The 17,037-nt window shown below is 51.5% G+C and overlaps 1 protein-coding gene across 6 annotated transcripts in view; it reads left to right on the top strand.

Annotated features, from left to right (window-relative positions):
- casz1 (castor zinc finger 1) overlaps window positions 1-17,037 on the top strand; it is a 70,299-nt gene that overhangs the window by 47,715 nt on the left and 5,547 nt on the right. For 2 of the 6 annotated variants that reach the window (XM_067239437.1, XM_067239436.1), the window contains 12 exons: window positions 1,135-1,307; window positions 2,018-2,892; window positions 7,017-7,146; window positions 7,731-7,794; window positions 9,070-9,239; window positions 9,551-9,673; window positions 9,859-10,176; window positions 10,561-10,759; window positions 11,802-11,973; window positions 13,999-14,147; window positions 15,006-15,237; window positions 16,265-16,585. In XM_067239437.1, coding sequence (XP_067095538.1) covers window positions 1,135-1,307; window positions 2,018-2,892; window positions 7,017-7,146; window positions 7,731-7,794; window positions 9,070-9,239; window positions 9,551-9,673; window positions 9,859-10,176; window positions 10,561-10,759; window positions 11,802-11,973; window positions 13,999-14,147; window positions 15,006-15,237; window positions 16,265-16,585 — 2,926 coding nt within the window. Of the gene's footprint in view, window positions 1-1,134; window positions 1,308-2,017; window positions 2,893-7,016; window positions 7,165-7,280; window positions 7,299-7,724; window positions 7,795-9,069; window positions 9,240-9,550; window positions 9,674-9,858; window positions 10,177-10,560; window positions 10,760-11,801; window positions 11,974-13,998; window positions 14,148-15,005; window positions 15,238-16,264; window positions 16,586-17,037 lie in introns of all 6 variants that reach the window. The other 4 variants (XM_067239433.1, XM_067239434.1, XM_067239432.1 and 1 more) reach the window with 4 other exon arrangements.

Genomic DNA, 17,037 nt, shown 5'->3' with positions numbered 1-17,037 from the left:
TTTTTCACATCTGCTTATTTTCAAGGTGTCATGGCGGCGAGTGCTCTCCCTCTCCCTAGCAGGGCAGCAGGCACGTTTCCCAGCCTGGATGGCTCACAGATACATTCTCCTCTAAGGCCCACTAACGGCGTAATTGTTATTAAGACATTTCAGACCTTGTTTTAAAGTCCCTGAGAACCTGCAGATGTTGGCATCAGCAGTGGTGATTTAGTGGCCGGGGGGTGGGGGGGGGGAGAGTGGCATTTTTTTCATTGTTTGACTCAATATGGAGAAGTTGCCCGTTACCCGGGGTGATATACAATCACTGCTTTTAATTCAAACATCGTCCGTGTTTCCCATCCGCGCCCCGACCATTCCTGAGGACCAGAACATTTTAAACTAAAGAAAGTGACAATCATCTTACCCACCCACCCTCTCCGCCTCAACCCCCCTTTTTCTGCACCCCCCCCCCTCCCCCCGTTCCCCCTGCAGACTCTGTGAGTTACAGTAAGGTCGAGGTGGCCTGCTAGTTCACCAGTGAAAGGCAGCTTCAAAGACGGCCTTACATGGAAAGCTGTTTCTTTGCATTTTTTTTTTTTTTTAAACCACACTCTAACTGAAGCGACCACTGCCTCATTGAGGAACGTGTGAAAAACAATGTTGAAAGTACTTCTTTTTGGTGTCAGTGAGCCACACAGACAGACTGCATTTAGACCTGTTTGCCTCGATCCTACTGTCCTCGTGTTTGTGAAGTGAACATGCTCTGGTACCTAAACCACCAGCTCTAGGTTGAAGATGATAAAAAGACTTCCTTTCAACCATTTCTAGGTCACCATACTGAGCTTGTTTCCTATCAGAATTTGTTTTTATTTCCATGTAAGTTTACACAAACACGGAATTTACTGTGGCAGGAAGGTGCATACAATAAACATATACGGATCTTGGTTAAAAAACTGTATGAATACAATTAAAAAGTCTAATACTAAAGAGCTAAACAATATTTAAGATATAAAATAGAAAATCAATCTACTGTCCTATCATTAGTTCCACCGTTCGAAGACAACAGCTATTAACAAACCCCACAACATCGTGGATATTCGGGTCGCGGTACGACAGGCCTCACTTTCACATCCCATGATCCTCTGTTCTCCGCAGGTGGGCTGCAACAAGGTGTACACCAGCACCTCTGATGTCATGACTCATGAGAACTTCCACAAGAAGAACGCCCAGCTGATCAACGACGGCTTCCAGAGGTTCCGAGCCACCGAGGATTGTGGGACGGTGGAGTGCCAGTTCTACGGCCAGAAAACCACCCACTTCCACTGCAGGTGAGCTGCCTGTCTGTGGGAAAACATCTCATGTCGTATTCATCCCTTCTATAAAAACATGCCTCTTTGCTTGTCTAATCCTCCTCCCTGTTTAGTATGAGGAACTTTAGACACATCTCAAAAAGATTGAACTTAAAAGCGAACAGTTAGATAAGTCGTAGTGGATGTTAACTAGGTTGTGGTGTGTTGAGAGCCTCAGTGATAGATCAGCAGGGCTCCAGCAGGGCAGGACTGCCCGACGTGGGAGTATCCCTGTCCGTTTGACCAACTCAGATATCCTTACTCCATTGTGAAGTATTTCAGTCATGTGGGCTTCAGTCCAGGTCTCCTCAGCCTCACTGCCAAAGCAGCCCGCCCGCCCCGCTCTCCCCCATCACACTGACAAGCAGCCCGCCCGCCCCGCTCTCCCCCCATCACACTGCCAAGCAGCCCGCCCGCCCCGCTCTCCCCCCATCACACTGCCAAGCAGCCCGCCCGCCCCGCTCTCCCCCCATCACACTGCCAAGCAGCCCGCCCGCCCCGCTCTCCCCCCATCACACTGCCAAGCAGCCCGCCCGCCCCGCTCTCCCCCCATCACACTGCCCGCCCGCCCGCCCGCCCCGCTCTCCCCCATCACACTGCTCTTCCAGCCCGTGCACTGTGGGTGTGCAGTGGTGCACCGGACCTAAACGACTTCTCTTCCATCCCTCCCTCTCCTCCCTCGTCTGCAGGCGTCCCGGCTGCACCTACACCTTCAAGAACAAGTGCGACATCGAGAAGCACAAGAGCTACCACATCAAGGACGACGCCTACGCCAAGGACGGCTTTAAGAAGTTCTACAAGTACGAGGAGTGCAAGTACGACGGCTGCGTCTACAGCAAGGCCACCAACCACTTCCACTGCATCCGCTCTGGCTGCGGCTTCACCTTCACCTCCACCAGCCAGATGACCTCGCACAAGCGCAAGCACGAACGCCGTCACATCCGCTCTGCCGGCACCTCTGGCCTGGCCGGCTCCTTCCTGGCGCCCAAGGAGGAGCCGGAGGAGTCGAGCAACGACGACCTCATGGACTTCTCCGCCATCAGCAGCAAGAACTCCAGCCTGAGCGCCTCACCCACCACCATGCCGTCCTCCGGCATGCCCCACATGCTGGCCACGCCCACCACCGTCGTGTCCTCCTCCTCCTCCTCGTCTTCCGGAGGCCACGGCCTCAAGGCCACCGCCCCCTCGCTGGCGCCCGGCGGACGCATGTCCAGCCTGCTGTCCCAGGCGTTGCCTAGCAACATGCCGGTGGCGTTGGCCCTTTCCAACAGCGCCATGGGGGGCTCCAACCCCTTCTTCCCCCTCCTGCCCCGCCTGCCGCTGCCCCTGCCGCACTCGGCCGCCAGCCTGATCTCCGGGGTGTCCTCGGGGGCCCACTCCATGCCCACCGACTCTCTGGCCCAGGGAGGCTCCTTGGCCCAGGGAGGCTCCTTGGCCTGCACCCCCTCCTCCTACTCAGCCTCGTCCATCATGGAGAAGATCTCCGCCAGCAAGGGGCTGATCTCGCCCATGATGGCCAGGCTGGCCGCCGCCGCCTTCAAGCCCTCCGGACACCAGGACACAGGTCAGTCTGCTCCCCGGAGCCTTCTGTGTGTGTGTGTGTGTGTGTGTGTGTGTGTGTGTGTGTGTGTGATTGTGTCGGTGGGGACTACATGGGTCACAAACACAGCAGTTAGCAACAAAAAAAAAGGTTTTTGATAAATAACAATTTAGGGGAGTTTCTGTAGATTCTCTGAAAAGCTGCGCTGCAGAATACTCAAATCCATCAGGTTCCCTTTACTGAAGCTCAACTGAAACGTGAGAAACGACCCTTTCCTCCCCGTCTTCATGCTAGCGTGTAGGAAGCAGGAGTAGAGAAAGGCCTCACCTTCTGTCCTCCGTGGAGAGAGAACCATTTAGTCATTTAGCAGTCGCTCTTATCCAGAGCAACTTACAGTAAGTACAGGGACATTCCCCCAGGCAAGTAGGGTGAAGTGCCTTGCCCAAGGACACAACGTCATTTGACACGGCCGACATTTGACATCGAACCGGCAACCTTCTGATTACTAGCCCGATTCCCTAACCGCTCAGCCATCTGACTGGTGTTCAGACGGCCGGCGATCCCCTTCAGACACAAGGACCTCTCCATAGCAGCGCTGGGGTGTCTCTGCTCCAGGCTTGTGGTGGTGGCGATGCTTTGCTAGATACCCACAATCCATTTGGAGATAAATGCGCTGACAGAGAGAGAGCGGGGGCCTGTTGAGGTGCCTGTCTCTCCCCACCCCCCCCACCCCCACCCTGGGTTCTGCACCCAGAGTGTAGAACATGTTCCCTCATCAACACTCTCTTATCTGTGTGTGCACTCGTTCCGAGCAAATGGAGGTGGAATGAAATTAAGTTCAGAAATTGCAAGAACAAAAAAAATCTGGGTTTTTTTGGCGCCCAGAGTGTCTCTCTCTCCCTCTGTGCAAACTGATATAAAAACAGAGATCAGTCAGGCAGAAATGACTCGCTGCGCCAGAGTTGTTTTTTTCGAGAATGGAAGAACAAACACACTCTCGCACAGTCATACAGCCACACACACACCTTGTTTTGTTTCTCAGAAACCCTCGATTTGAAGTCAATCTAAAACCCCGACACAGGATCGATCTGTGAGTGTGCGCCGTATCTCTGAATCACACTACAGAGGAACGTGGAAACAAAGATGTTCAATTGATAATGATCCCTGTCGTGGGCCCTGCCCAGCTGGCAGTCTGGGCGTCGGGGCGTCGGGGCCCGGCTGGGAGACGAGCAGGTGGAGGAAGGATCGGAGATGGGCTGAGCAGGGGAGACTCTGCGGATGTGGGAGGGCCGGGGGGGAGGGAGGGGGTATTATGGAGCCGGGGGGGCTCCTGGTGAAGGACAGGCCCAGGGAGAGGGCCGGGGGGGAGGGAGGGGGTATTACGGAGCCGGGGGGGGGGGGGGGGCTCCTGGTGAAGGACAGGCCCAGGGAGAGGGCCGGGGCAGATGCTCGGGGGAGCCGGCCGGGAGAAGAGCTGTCAGACCGGGCTCCACCCACAGCCCTTCAGCAGGTATCCAGGCCAGGGAGGGGGGGGGGGGGTGCAGATGGTGCTCCGCTGTGCCCTGGGAGGAGGAGGAGGGGGGAGCTGCGGATCTCGGATGCTCCACCCTGTACTGTAACTTCCCTATCCTCCACCTCCCTCACCCTCTTCCTTCACCATTCTCCTCCCCCTCCACCCCCCTCCACCTACCACCCACTCCACCTCCTCCCCCGCCCTCCATCCCCTACCTCCTCAACCCCCACCTCCCCCAGAAGAATGCGTGGGGTGTGTGTGTGTGTGTACTTCTGAGGTACTTGTGAAGCTTCTTGAGGTTTTGTCTCTTTGAAGGTTCACGTGTTTGTTAACAAAATAGGTAAGAACAGCCCATTTAGCCTAAATTGAGGAAGAGGAAGTGGTTTGTGTTTTTTTGTAGAAAGGTATGTGAAAGATAAAATGTGTGTTGGTGTGTGCTTGTTTGTGTGCTTGTTTGTGCGTGGGTGTGCGAGCATTTGTGCGTGGGTAAGCGAGCGTGTGCCTGTTTGTGTGCGAGCGTGTACGACGGGTTTCAGATCATCTCATATTTGTTGTATTTTAAACTAAAGCCTGTGAAAACAGGAAGTGCAGCTCTCCACCTCTCGAGAGCGAGTGGCGCTCCTCTCAGGGCTTTCACAGTTCCAGTCGTGTCACTAATGAGACACGCCGTGCAGGTGAACTCTCACTGCTCTGTCACAGAGCACCAGTCATTACAGCTGCTCTGTCACAGAGCACCAGTCATTACAGCTGCTCTGTCACAGAGCACCAGTCATTACATGCTGGTACAGTATTCCTGGATTATTTCAATTAAAAAGGGGAGCTGCTTTGAATCAGTTTTACAGCACCGTACCTGTGCTGTGCAGAGCTGGCAGAGTGGCTCTCCTGCAGGCTGTGAACCTGGACCAGGTGAACCTGGACCAGGTGGATCTGGACCAGGTGGATCTGGACCAGGTGGACCTGGTGCTGCGTGCTGGGCATGTGGACCTGGACCAGGCCCTGCCGCATGCTGGGCATGTGGACCGCAAATGGCCGCTCTGCGATGTGAAGGGCTGTGATTGGGTCAGCTAGTTGATGTGGCTCAGTCGTTGACGTGATTGTAAATGACAAGGCGGGGTGGGGGGGGTGGCGTCGCTGTGCTTCTTCACATGACATGTAGATACTGAGGCTTTGGAAGCAGGGGATGACCTCACGCACTGGCCACAAAAACAAAGAAGGAAAGTCTATGACTTACCCTCCCCCTTCTCCCCCCCCCCCCCTGCCCTCACCCCCCCACACACCAGCCCGTCAGGCCAAACCGACACTGACACAGACACATCCTGTCTCTTAGCTTTCAGCTGACAAGGCCCAAGACTGGCGTTTCCACTCCCGTTCTCCCTGATATGTCTCTGGGTCATGTGACCCCCCCTCCCCCCCCCCCCCCCTGACTAGGGGGTCCCTGTCCCTCTCCTCCAGAGCCAGGGAGGAGGCCTGACCAGCCTGGCGTCGGGGCCAGGGGCTCACACGTGGTCGCCCGCGACCTTGCCTGTCACACGCCCTCAGCCCCCCCCACCCCTCCCCCCGCTAAAACAAATCACAGTCGCTCAACTACTCAGATCCTGCTGTGGCTGAAGGCTTTGCTTTCATACCCTCTCCTCTCTACCCTGTCCTCTCTACCCTCTCTACCCTCTCCTCTCTACCCTCTCCTCTCTACCCTCTCCTCTCTACCCTCTCCTCTCTACCCTCTCTACCCTCTCCTCTCTACCCTCTCTACCCTCTCCTCTCTACCCTCTCTACCCTCTCCTCTCTACCCTCTCCTCTCCTGCCATTTCTTTTCTAAATAAAACACCACTTACTGTCTACCAAAAGCCCTGCTTTGTCTCTGCAGCCTCAGGACAAATTAATATTTCAATCACTTGGGGATTGGAGGGAGGGGGGCTAAACTCACCTTCCTGTCAGCATTTTCTTTTTTCAGCCTCTCCCTTCTTCTGTTTTATTTATTTCATTCCTCCTGTCCTCCCTCTGTCCGTCCTCTGAATACCTGCACAGGAGAGCGCCGTGGAAGGGTCACGCTATTTGAACTGATCTGATTGGCTGTCAGCTCCAATCTGACCGACGCAGACCCCGCCGTTCCTTCTGGGCATGCTCAGTGGCACCGGCCACCACCAGTTGTCAAGCCAACGGGGAGCCAGGGTTGGTGGGTGGGGGAGAAGGAGGGGGGCCAGTCGGAGTCTGCCACTTTCCCTCAGCATTACCATCTCACTTAATGACCAGTTAAGAGGCAGGCGGGCAAATGAGTTGTGACAAGTGCTGCTGGAAAAGGAGTCTTTTCCCCTCATATCTCCCGCCTCTCAATCACCATTTAAAGGGCTTGACGGCCCGACATAATTTCGCGAATAATTATCACTGTGCGTATTCTTCTCAGGCCAGGACAGAAGTCAGGTTGCATCTCGTCAGGGGCGATAACGCTGACCAACAATAACTTTGTTCTCTTTCTCTCTCTCTTTCTTTCTCTCATTCCTCTCCCCTCTCTCTCTCTCTCTCTCTCTCTCTCTCTCTCTCTCTCTCTCTCTCTCTCTCTCTCTCTTCTCTCTCTCTCTCTCTCTCTTTCTCTCTCTCCCCTCTCTCTCTCTCTCTCTCTCTCTCTCTCTGTCCTCAGGAAACGGGCAGCCTTCATCAGTCAGCCGGTTTAATCTGGTTCAGGTGAAGCAGGAGCCGATGGAGCCAGGCTCAGGGCCCTCAGAGTCTGTCCAGGAGCACAGCCTGGACCTGAGCAAGAAGGAGCACAGGTACACACACCCATACAGGTACACACGCTCACACAGGTACACACACACACACACACTCACACAGGTACACACACACACACAGGTACACACACACAGTTACACACACTCACACAGGTACACACACACACACACAGGTACACACACTCACACAGGTACACACAGGTACACACGCACGGGTGCCAGGTTTTAAGGAAGTCTCTTCATAGTAACATGCCGAAAATCTTTACCAAGTCGAGGCTACGGATTAATTAAGGTTGAAGGATTTATTCACAGAGCAAGGAAGTTTGACAAACAAAAAATGTCATTTCGTTACATCTATGTAGATTTATCTGAACGATTACACCATCTGTAATTTGCTTCTCAGTTTATGATAGCCAACATATTTCTTCATTTCTCTGGTGATCTCGAAACCAGGATGTTTACATGAACTTTCCACTCCAATCTCAATTTACAGTAGAGCTCATTTCTGGAGAAGTAAACATGTTGTCTGTCTTATTGCACATGCACACCTTTCGTGATGAATAGTAATATTTACTGTTCTCATGCAGATCTTGACTAAACATTGTTCATTTTCCTAGTTCCAGTAATGAATCAAACGGCCACCCTGTTCCTGGGAATACATCTCTTTTATCCTCGCTTATGAATAAGGTAAGATCCATCTATCAAACGCTTTTCATCCCCAAGACAAATTAGCGGGATGCGGAAAGGGGGGGTGAGTGGTGGGGGAGAGGGTGATGGGAGGTCTGTTTGTTTTTTAATGTTTCATCGCTAATAAGATGAGTTTGTATCATTTAAATTTTTCAGCCATTTTTCATACGGTGTAATTTTCAGCGCACCTCTCACAAATTAATATGATGAAGCTGTAGCTAGTGCCGTGCCAGATATATAGAGATGTTTGTTTTTTGATGAGCTGTTTTGAACTCGACGGCCCTTTTTTTCTTTTCCCTCTTTCTCCTTTTTCTTCCTTCTCTCACTCTGGGCGGAGCTGAATTTATTTATGGAGTTTGTAAATTATTTGATTAAAAAGTCGAAGGGGCGAAAAAGAAAAAGTGTCAGACTCATTTTTTAGCGAGACTAAACGATAGCAGGAGGGATATTTAAATGTGTGTGTTTTTGTGAAGATTAAAGTGGACATTGTTTTCATCATACATCTTTTTTTTCTGACTGATACAAATGGTGTTGGGCTGTTTCCATTACCTTGATGATTTAAAGACGGAGCAGGCTCATGCTTTTTTTCCCTTCGACCGGTTCCCTCCCCCCTCCCCCCTACACACACACCCCTCTCTCCCCCTCCCCCCTACACACACACACACACACACACCCCTCTCTCCCCCCTCCCCCCTACACACACACACACACACACCCCTCTCTCCCGCTCCCCCTTACACACACACAGACCTCTCTCTCCCCCCTTCCCCCCTACACACACACCCCTCTCTCCCCCTCCCACCTACACACACACACACACACCCCTCTCTCCCCCTCCCCCCTACACACACACACACACACCCCTCTCTCCCTCTCCCCCCCACACACACACACCTCTCTCTCCCTCTCCTGTGTGGGTGAGCTACACGGTCATGAGTGGTCCTCCACAAGGCGTGCGCTGGACCCTGACAGGAGCAGGGCAGGATGATCACATGTCCCACACTTCTGCTCCTCATGTGGAACGTTCAGGGCCTGGTTCAGAGTCACCGCATCACATGCAGCACAGTCACTCTCAGAGGACGCCTGGCACACAGGCCTGGCCCGCACTCAAGCAGAAGCTCAGCTGTTTGTAAACACAGCTCAGCTTCTCTATTCTGCCAAGACATCTGTGTGTGTCTTTGTGTGTGCTTGTCTGTGTGTGTGTTTTTGCGCATCTTTGAGTGTGTGTGTGTGCGTGTCTAACGCAGGTTGCTGTTCCTCCTGTGTGTTTTGCAGATGTCACAGGTGAACCCAGGGCTCTTCAGCGCCCTGAACCTGAAGACAGAGCTGGAGGGGGGGGCGGGCCTTGGGGCTGACACCTCGGAGGCGGCCCAGTACCTGAGCCGCATCATGAAGAGACCCCCCCAGGACAAGCCCAGCGACATCTGGAGGACCTACCTACGCAGGTGACACACACCTGGAGCTGGGGGGCTAGACTGACTTCTGATGTTTAACTGGTTGAGGGGCCCCTTCAGTCTTAATTGATGGGGGAAGGGGGGTCCTTATCTAGTTAAATGCTGTAAACTCAATCAGAAAAAAAAACAGTTTGACGGGAGACGCTTCTACATGGTTGTCTTCTACTGAGAGATCCTGGTTCTGTGTTCTCCTGAGAGATTCTGGTTCTGTTCTCCTGAGAGATCCTGGTTCTGTGTTCTCCTGAGAGATCCTGGTTCTATGTTCTGAGAGCTCATGGTTCTGTGTTCCTCCCGGGGTGAAGGTTCGACACAGATGACTACTGCGAGGCTCAGTGTGACTTCCTCCACAAGGAGCACTTCCACTGCATGGTGGAGGACTGCGGCGCTCTGTTCAGCACGGTGGACGGAGCCATCAAACACGCCAAGTGAGTAGGCAGAGCACTCCCGTAACCTTTAACACCAAAGGTCGCGCTCAGTCGTGACGGGCTCTCACTCAGCCCGACATCGATCGTTTTCCAGGTTGTTGATTTCGTGTACTCGCAGCTGTTCGTTTACGACTCCGCCGTCGTTCCAACTTAACAAATGTTTCCCGCTATCCCTCGCCAATCAGCTTCCACCTCCGAGCCACGCTGAAGGTCAAATCGGAGCCCCACTTCAACGAATCCAAAGACTGCGGCGACGGCGTGTCCATGCAGCCGGCCGCGCCCGTCTCTATGGCCAACCACCCCTCCATGGATGTGGGTGCACTGGCGTCATCGGGGGCCTACGGCTCATCGCCCTCCCTGCTGGCCTGGAAGCAGCTGGCTGGCAGCATCCCCCAGCTGCCCGCCTCCATGCCCAACCTGCCTGCCAACTCGCCCCTGGCTACCACCTCCCTGGAGAACGCCAAGCCCCAGGTCAAACCAGGCTTCCTGCAGTTCCAGGACAAGTAAGAGACTCACATGAAGCCCCCCCCCCCCCTCTTCTAGGTCCTGTAGGAGATGCAGCTTAGCTTAGCATAGTTTAGCTTAGCATAGTTTAGCTTAGCATAGTTTAGCTTAGCATAGTTTAGCTTAGCTTTGCATAGTTTAGCTTAGTTTAGCATAGTCAGGTAGGCCCCCACGCCTGTCATGGTCTTGGATTTATTTTAGAAGTCTCTTTGAACCATCTAGATCTGTAAGTCAAACGCTCTAACCACTGAGCTATACTCATTCCAGCCTATCCTATCTGTAATTGAAATTAGTTTCAGAGTACTTGAAATGTGACGATACAGACTCCTGTCTTATAAAAGAAGGTATTGAACAACCCTATTTCTGTATTTTTGGTTCACCAGTGACCCCTGTTTGGCCACGGACTGTAAGTATTCCAACAAGTTCCACTTCCACTGTCTGTTTGGGAACTGCAAGTACGTGTGCAAGACTTCAGGCAAGGCCGAGTCCCACTGCCTCGACCACATCAACCCCAACAACAACCTGATCAACGTCCGAGACCAGTTCTCCTACTACTCTCTCCAGTGCCTGTGCCCCAACCAGGTGGGTCCCCCCTGCTAACTCCAGCCCCAGGTTTTTGGGCCTAAAGGCACTGTCATATCCTGGGGTTTTATAAGCATGAAGTATGCTGTGTATTAGACCTGTATTTGAGGTTATTCAACGGGAGGCTTTCAGAATCACTCCTCTTCGTCTTCCATCTCCCCTGAAAAGACGGTCGACTCAGCCAGTAATGTCTGTTTATATGTCAATGATGTCATTTTGACTGCCGCGTCCTCCTCTCAGAAAAGGCCAATTTAGCTGATATTACCCAATAAATCATTGTCACCCGCGCAGTAAACAAGGCTGTCTGGAATAGGGCAAAAATCGGGGAAATGTTTCTCAAATGAAAGCTAAATGGCAGTGCCTTGTCGTATCTCATGAGCCTGTATTTGGAGGGAAAGCGTCTAAATGAATTCATTAATGTGTCTAAAATCCCCCTCTCTCTAACCTCCCTCCCTCCTCCAGTTCTCTGGGGGACAGGGCTGAGACAGACGGGGAACACACAGGTTTCAGAAAGAGAGGGGGGGGGGAGGGCAGGGAGATAACTGGTCAGGCTACTTTGACTCCCTTTTTTAATAGAAAGAGAGCACATGACAGTGATATGAACTCTATTGTAATTCTGATGCAATAAGTGTTAATTCATGAGACAATGAGTTTTCACATTGCACACACCGGGCTATTGTGCATTCAAACCTTCAGCCGTGGAGTTAAATATGAAAACGACATTCTAGATGCGTCCTAGAACGCTAGAACCAGCTTTGATGACACAACTCTACTTTTGTCAGGTTATCTGACTGTTCAGACTGTTGCTAGGGGACGTTGTTGTAGCCTGGTTCTGACTGTTGCTAGGGGACATGGTCGCAGCCCGGTTCCGAGTGTTCTGACTGTTGCTAGGAGACATGGTCTCAGCCCGGTTCTGAGTGTTTTGACTGTTGCTAGGAGACATGGTGGCAGCCCGGTTCCGAGTGTTCTGACTGTTGCGAGGAGACATGGTCGCAGCCCGGTTCCGAGTGTTCTGACTGTTGCGCGTGTGTCTCGTCCGCAGCACTGTGAGTTCCGGATGCGGGGGCACTACCACTGTCTGCGTCCAGGCTGCTACTTCGTCACCAACATCACCACCAAGCTGCCCTGGCACGTCAAGAAACACGAGAAGGCAGAGCGCCGCGCTGCCAACGGCTTCAAGTACTTCACCAAGAGAGAGGAGTGTGGCCGGCTGGGTGAGTCTTCTCCCCTCCCTGCCTCCCTGTCTGACTGGGAGGCAGTTCCACCTGTACTGACTCTCTCTCCATCTCTCTGACGCCTTTTCTCTCTCGACATCCCTCTGTCTGTCTCTCTCTTTCTCCCTCTGTCTCCCTCTCTCGACCTCCCCTTGTCTCTCTCTGTCTGTCTCTCGCTTGCCCCTTCCTGTCTTGGCCTCCTCCCTCCCTCCCCCTCTGTCTCCCCCCCTCTGCCTCCAGTTCTAGATATTGTGTGATACCAGAGGGATATGTATGTGTTACGGGTGTGAAATCAGGAGAGATGTACATTGATTTTTAAGTGGACCCTGCAAAGAGAGGTTCTGAAAGAGAGAGGGAGAGAGAGACAGAGACAGAGAGAGAGACACAGAGAGACAGAGAGACAGAGAGAGAGAGAGAGAGAGAGAGAGAGAGAGAGAGAGAGAGAGAGAGACGAACCCTGCCTCAATGCTGTCAGAGCCTGTGTCACGCTATCAAAGAACAATTCACGCTCCATAAAAACCAGTCTGGCTCCTACTAGCACAGTTTAATAGTACAGTTTGTATACTCTCCATGACAGCAACATACATATCTGTGTTAGTTTAGTTTTAGCTTGTTAATAAAGGCAAAACTTTTTGTACAATTGTATTGAATATCACTATTATGTAGAAAAGGTAAAGAAATGCTGTTTTTTTTGTGCTATATTCATATATTGTCAGATAGGAGCAAGTGTGTGTGTGTATGCGTGTGTGTTTGTTAATTACGTGGTCTGTCTGGCTCTGCCTGTTTGTGTGTGTGTGTGTGTGTCTTCCCTTGTCACAGACATGAGAATGAAACACAAGTGATCTCTGGCGTTTATACAAGCTTTTCAGAACACACACAAAAGCCGACAGACTCAGCCCCTAAACAGCTGTTTCTGGTCCCATACTGATCTGCCTGTTGTATTGTTCAGGGCTTGGGGGGTTGGGGGGGGAACTGAGAGGATTACCAAAGCTAGCAGGCCCGTCATAAAGAATTGATGCGTTCAGTGGTATCCATGGCAGCAACATTAAACTGAACACGGACGATGAAGTTACCAGGATCCTCTCTCACAAAAGCCCTTGAAGTCAGGGCGGTTACTGCTGTTTGCACAACTTTGCGTGTTTAAAGTACGTGTACAAAAGCCCGTGATGACGCTCTGTGTTCTGCTGCTCTGGGTGCCATGGTTACTGACATGCTAGCACCTGCCCAGAATGTTTCTGTTTCAATTATTTTTTTTTGCTGCTTTTATATAATGGTATTTGATTAACTTCAACGGAGAAAAAAAAAGAAGAGCAGTTGTTTAATTTGAAATCATAAAGCAATTAGAAAACAGGCAGCCTAAAAACACACGAAATTAAAACATAAAAATAATAGGAATTCCACAACACTGCTGCCCTCTTTTGAAAAAAACGGCAACTCCAAAAAAAACACAACAACAAGGGGGGCAGAGTTTGAAAAATGAATTTAATATGAGAATAATTGTATATTTACTTTGGTTTGCAGGGGTGTGTGACGTTATTGGTCTGCGGAATATGAGAATTTATTTATGTAAATTCCTAATTCAATCAAGGATGTCAGTGTAATAAAAGAGCTCCCCAGGTTCGGTCCAGAGCAAGCCAGACGAGCTCAGTGTGACACTGAAGTTATCTAATATGATCTAATATTCCTCCTACATATACACTTGCTTTGAAACATGATATCTCTCCTGTCCTGGCCATGTCACCCGCTCAGACAGTCACACACTGTTCAGAGACACAGGTTCCTTCTCTGTTCTAAGCTGCCTACATACAGACATCACGTTTAAGTCCTGCAGAAGGATCCATAGTATGTGGCACAGAGTAGACCACTCTGTGGTCTTTGTTCCACCGTCGAAATAGCTTCAAATATTCATCAAATGTTCAAATATACTGTATGTGAAGAAATAAAATAGTTAGGGGACGGGTGTATTTGCTTTGCTTTTTCATTTTTGAGTGAGTTGTTCAATAATGCCTCCTTGGTTGTGTTTAGGCTGCAAGTACAACCAGGTGAACAGCCACTTCCACTGCATCCGAGAGGGCTGCCAGTTCTCCTTCCTGCTCAAGCACCAGATGACATCACACGCTCGCAAACACATGAGGAGGATGCTGGGAAAGAACTTTGACAGGGTTCCGTCCCAGGTGAGACACACTGAACCACGCACACACACACACACTGAACCACACAATCTCTCTGTTACTGTATCTGCTGTTATCTCACAGACAGTACAGCACCTGTTTCATTGTTTATACATTTTCAAAGTTCTCAAACCCTTTTGCTTTCAAATCTGGTTCCCAAACATCAACTCCCTTGGACGGTTTGAGACCTTTTAGTTCTCGGTACTGTTCAACTCTGACGAGTTCTGGCAGTTTCCTTATGGCGTTCATTCGTCTTGTTTTGCATATTGCACCTGCATTACACGTTTCTCTATCGCCTTCTGCTGAAATGTGTGAGCCCGTCATGTGAGTGTTATCTGTTCATCTGCCACTAGGCTCAATCACAGATAATCACGACTATTGTGACACATGCCTGTCCCTCGTCTGGCATTCCATAATAAGATACAGTAATTAGTCAAATTACAGTAACCTTCGCAGTTCTGGAAGAATCATTGCTTTACTCTCAGTGGTGTGTCCTGTGCGTGTGTGTGTGTGTGTGTTCCTGTGCGTGTGTGTTCTTGTGAGTGTGTGTGTGTGATGTATCCTCTTCCTTGTTACTCTGAAACTCTGAAGAGACACAGTGTTTTCTGGCATTACAGCACGTCACTATGGAGTCATGGGTTGTGTAGCCGGCTGTCTTTACTCAACTCTCTCACTGCTCTTCTCCCTCTCCCCTCCCTCCCTCTCTCCTCTCTCCCCTCCCTCCCTCTCTCCTCTCACTCTGTCCCTCCTTCTCCCCCCTCTCTCCCCTCCCTCCCTCTCTCCTCTCACTCTGTCCCTCCTTCTCCCCCCTCTCTCCCCTCCCTCCTCCTGTCCTCCCTCCCTCCACCCCCTCCCCCACAGATGCACTCCCACTCCCAGAGGTCAGATGACATGCAGCACTTGTCCGGTGGGGGCTCCGGGCCCCTGGGGGGCCACGCCGGCATGACCCCCGGCTTCTCCAGCATGATGGACGACGCCGACGACTACATGGACTATATGGGCGGGGCCAGCCCCCTCGGCCTCTCCTCCGAATCGTCAAATCAGGACCGCAGCTGCACCAGCACCCCCGTGGGCAACGACAGCTCCCCTGCAGGTGAGTTGAGAAGTAGGAGGAGAGGAGAGGTGAGGGAGGATAGGAGAGGGGGAGAGAGGGAGGAGAGGTGAGAGAGGAGAGGTGAGGGACGAGAGGAGAGGAGAGGGGGAGAGAGGGACGAGAGGTGAGGGACGAGAGGAGAAGAGAGGGGGTGAGAGGGAGGGAGGTTAGGGGGGAGAAGAGGAGAGGGAGGCGAGGGGTGAGGGAGGAGAGGGTTGGTTAAATTGTTGGATTTAGGGGTGATATACTGTATGAAATGTTGTGTCATGTATAATCGATGTGTATTTATTTTATTCTAGTACTGTATGATAGTCATGTTTCAGATGATAAGTTAGTGAGGATGAAGCAGTGGTAGTATCCAGCATACTAGAAAGTAAAGCCTTCCATTCATCCCCCATACTACTGTCACAGCCACCACACCATACCAATATGCCATTTCCTCAATGGATAGTGATCTGTAACACATTAAACATACTTTATTTTGACATGCTTTGACTTTTCCATAACAAAAGAGGACACCAATCCATCAGAGTAGATCACGTTCCCCCACTCAGGTTCACAGTCCTGGACATAAGACTGTTACCCAGGTCATCTTCATCACATAAAACCTTCATGTAGTTCAGTAATTCCTTGAATTACGGCCACGTCACTCTACAGACTTCTCTCTATGTGTGTCTCCTTCCATCTGTGAGGCTCTAGGACTGAAACACATCCCGACTGAACTCCTGATCTAAACACTTACATCCTTGTCAAATCCAGTAATTTGGCCGACTGTTCGGCGGGCGGTGTTAAACACCGTCCTCATGGTTGTTGCTTCGGCTGCTGTTGGGTTACTTGTCTATATTCTGCTTCATTTTGTATCATTCTCTTATCTTTTCCCCTTTTTTTACCTCCCAACCCTGTGTGAACGGGTCCCTGTCTCTGTCCTACCTCCCTCCCTGTCTGTTCCTGTGTCCACTTCCTGTCTGTCTCTTTCCTCTTCCTGTGTCTACCCCTCCACTTCCTCCTGGTCACCCTGTCTCTCCAGGACAAGGCTGCCCCGCCCCCTCCACCCCTGCTGACACTTCCGCACCTCAAAACGCACCACCACCTCCTCCACCTCCTCCTCCACCTCCTCATCCCGGTCTCCAGTCCCAGGCCTCCTCCTTCCCTCCGTCTCTCCTCCGCCCTCCCCTCCCCTCCCTCCCATACCTCCTCTCTCCATCCTGTCTGTCATACTCTCTGCTCAGCGCCTCTTTGGGAGCCACGCGGAGTGTTGTCATGCCAACCAACACGCCAGCTTTCAGCCCCATCATTGCCACACCGTCACCGGTTAAAAATGACGTCCCTATAGTTCAGGATGCAGCAGGTACTTACCCCCGACGCAAACCAACACTGCGGCTGTCACTCCCCATTGGCTCAGACACAGTCCATCCTAGACCTGTTTAATCATGACGGGCTCGTCCTGATTGTTGTTGACGCATGACGCAGACAGAGAGGGTTACCTCATCGCGGCTCACTAGAGTCTGAGGCGTGTGCAAGACTGTGTGTAGTGAGTAAGGTGTGCCTGGGAATGTTAGGAGTGTGGATCACATGATACAGAGACTCGCCAAAATGTCGTTTTTTTAGACATTTGTTTACGTCATTTTAACGGTTCTTCAGATGTTTGTAAGCCTGTAGTCACGTGTCGCCCTGTGGACGGGTACGCTCAGGTGAGCAGCGATGGTGTTTACGAGGCGCTGGAGACGATGCAGGAACATCAGCACCTGCCTCCCCAAGCCAGGGCTCCTATTCTGCCTCCATTAGCACAGCTGCATCGCC

This window comes from Osmerus mordax, chromosome 7 (genome assembly GCF_038355195.1).
Source record: "Osmerus mordax isolate fOsmMor3 chromosome 7, fOsmMor3.pri, whole genome shotgun sequence".
In the NCBI taxonomy this organism is placed as follows: Eukaryota; Metazoa; Chordata; class Actinopteri; order Osmeriformes; family Osmeridae; genus Osmerus; species Osmerus mordax.
This window is presented reverse-complemented; position numbering and strand designations above follow the sequence as displayed.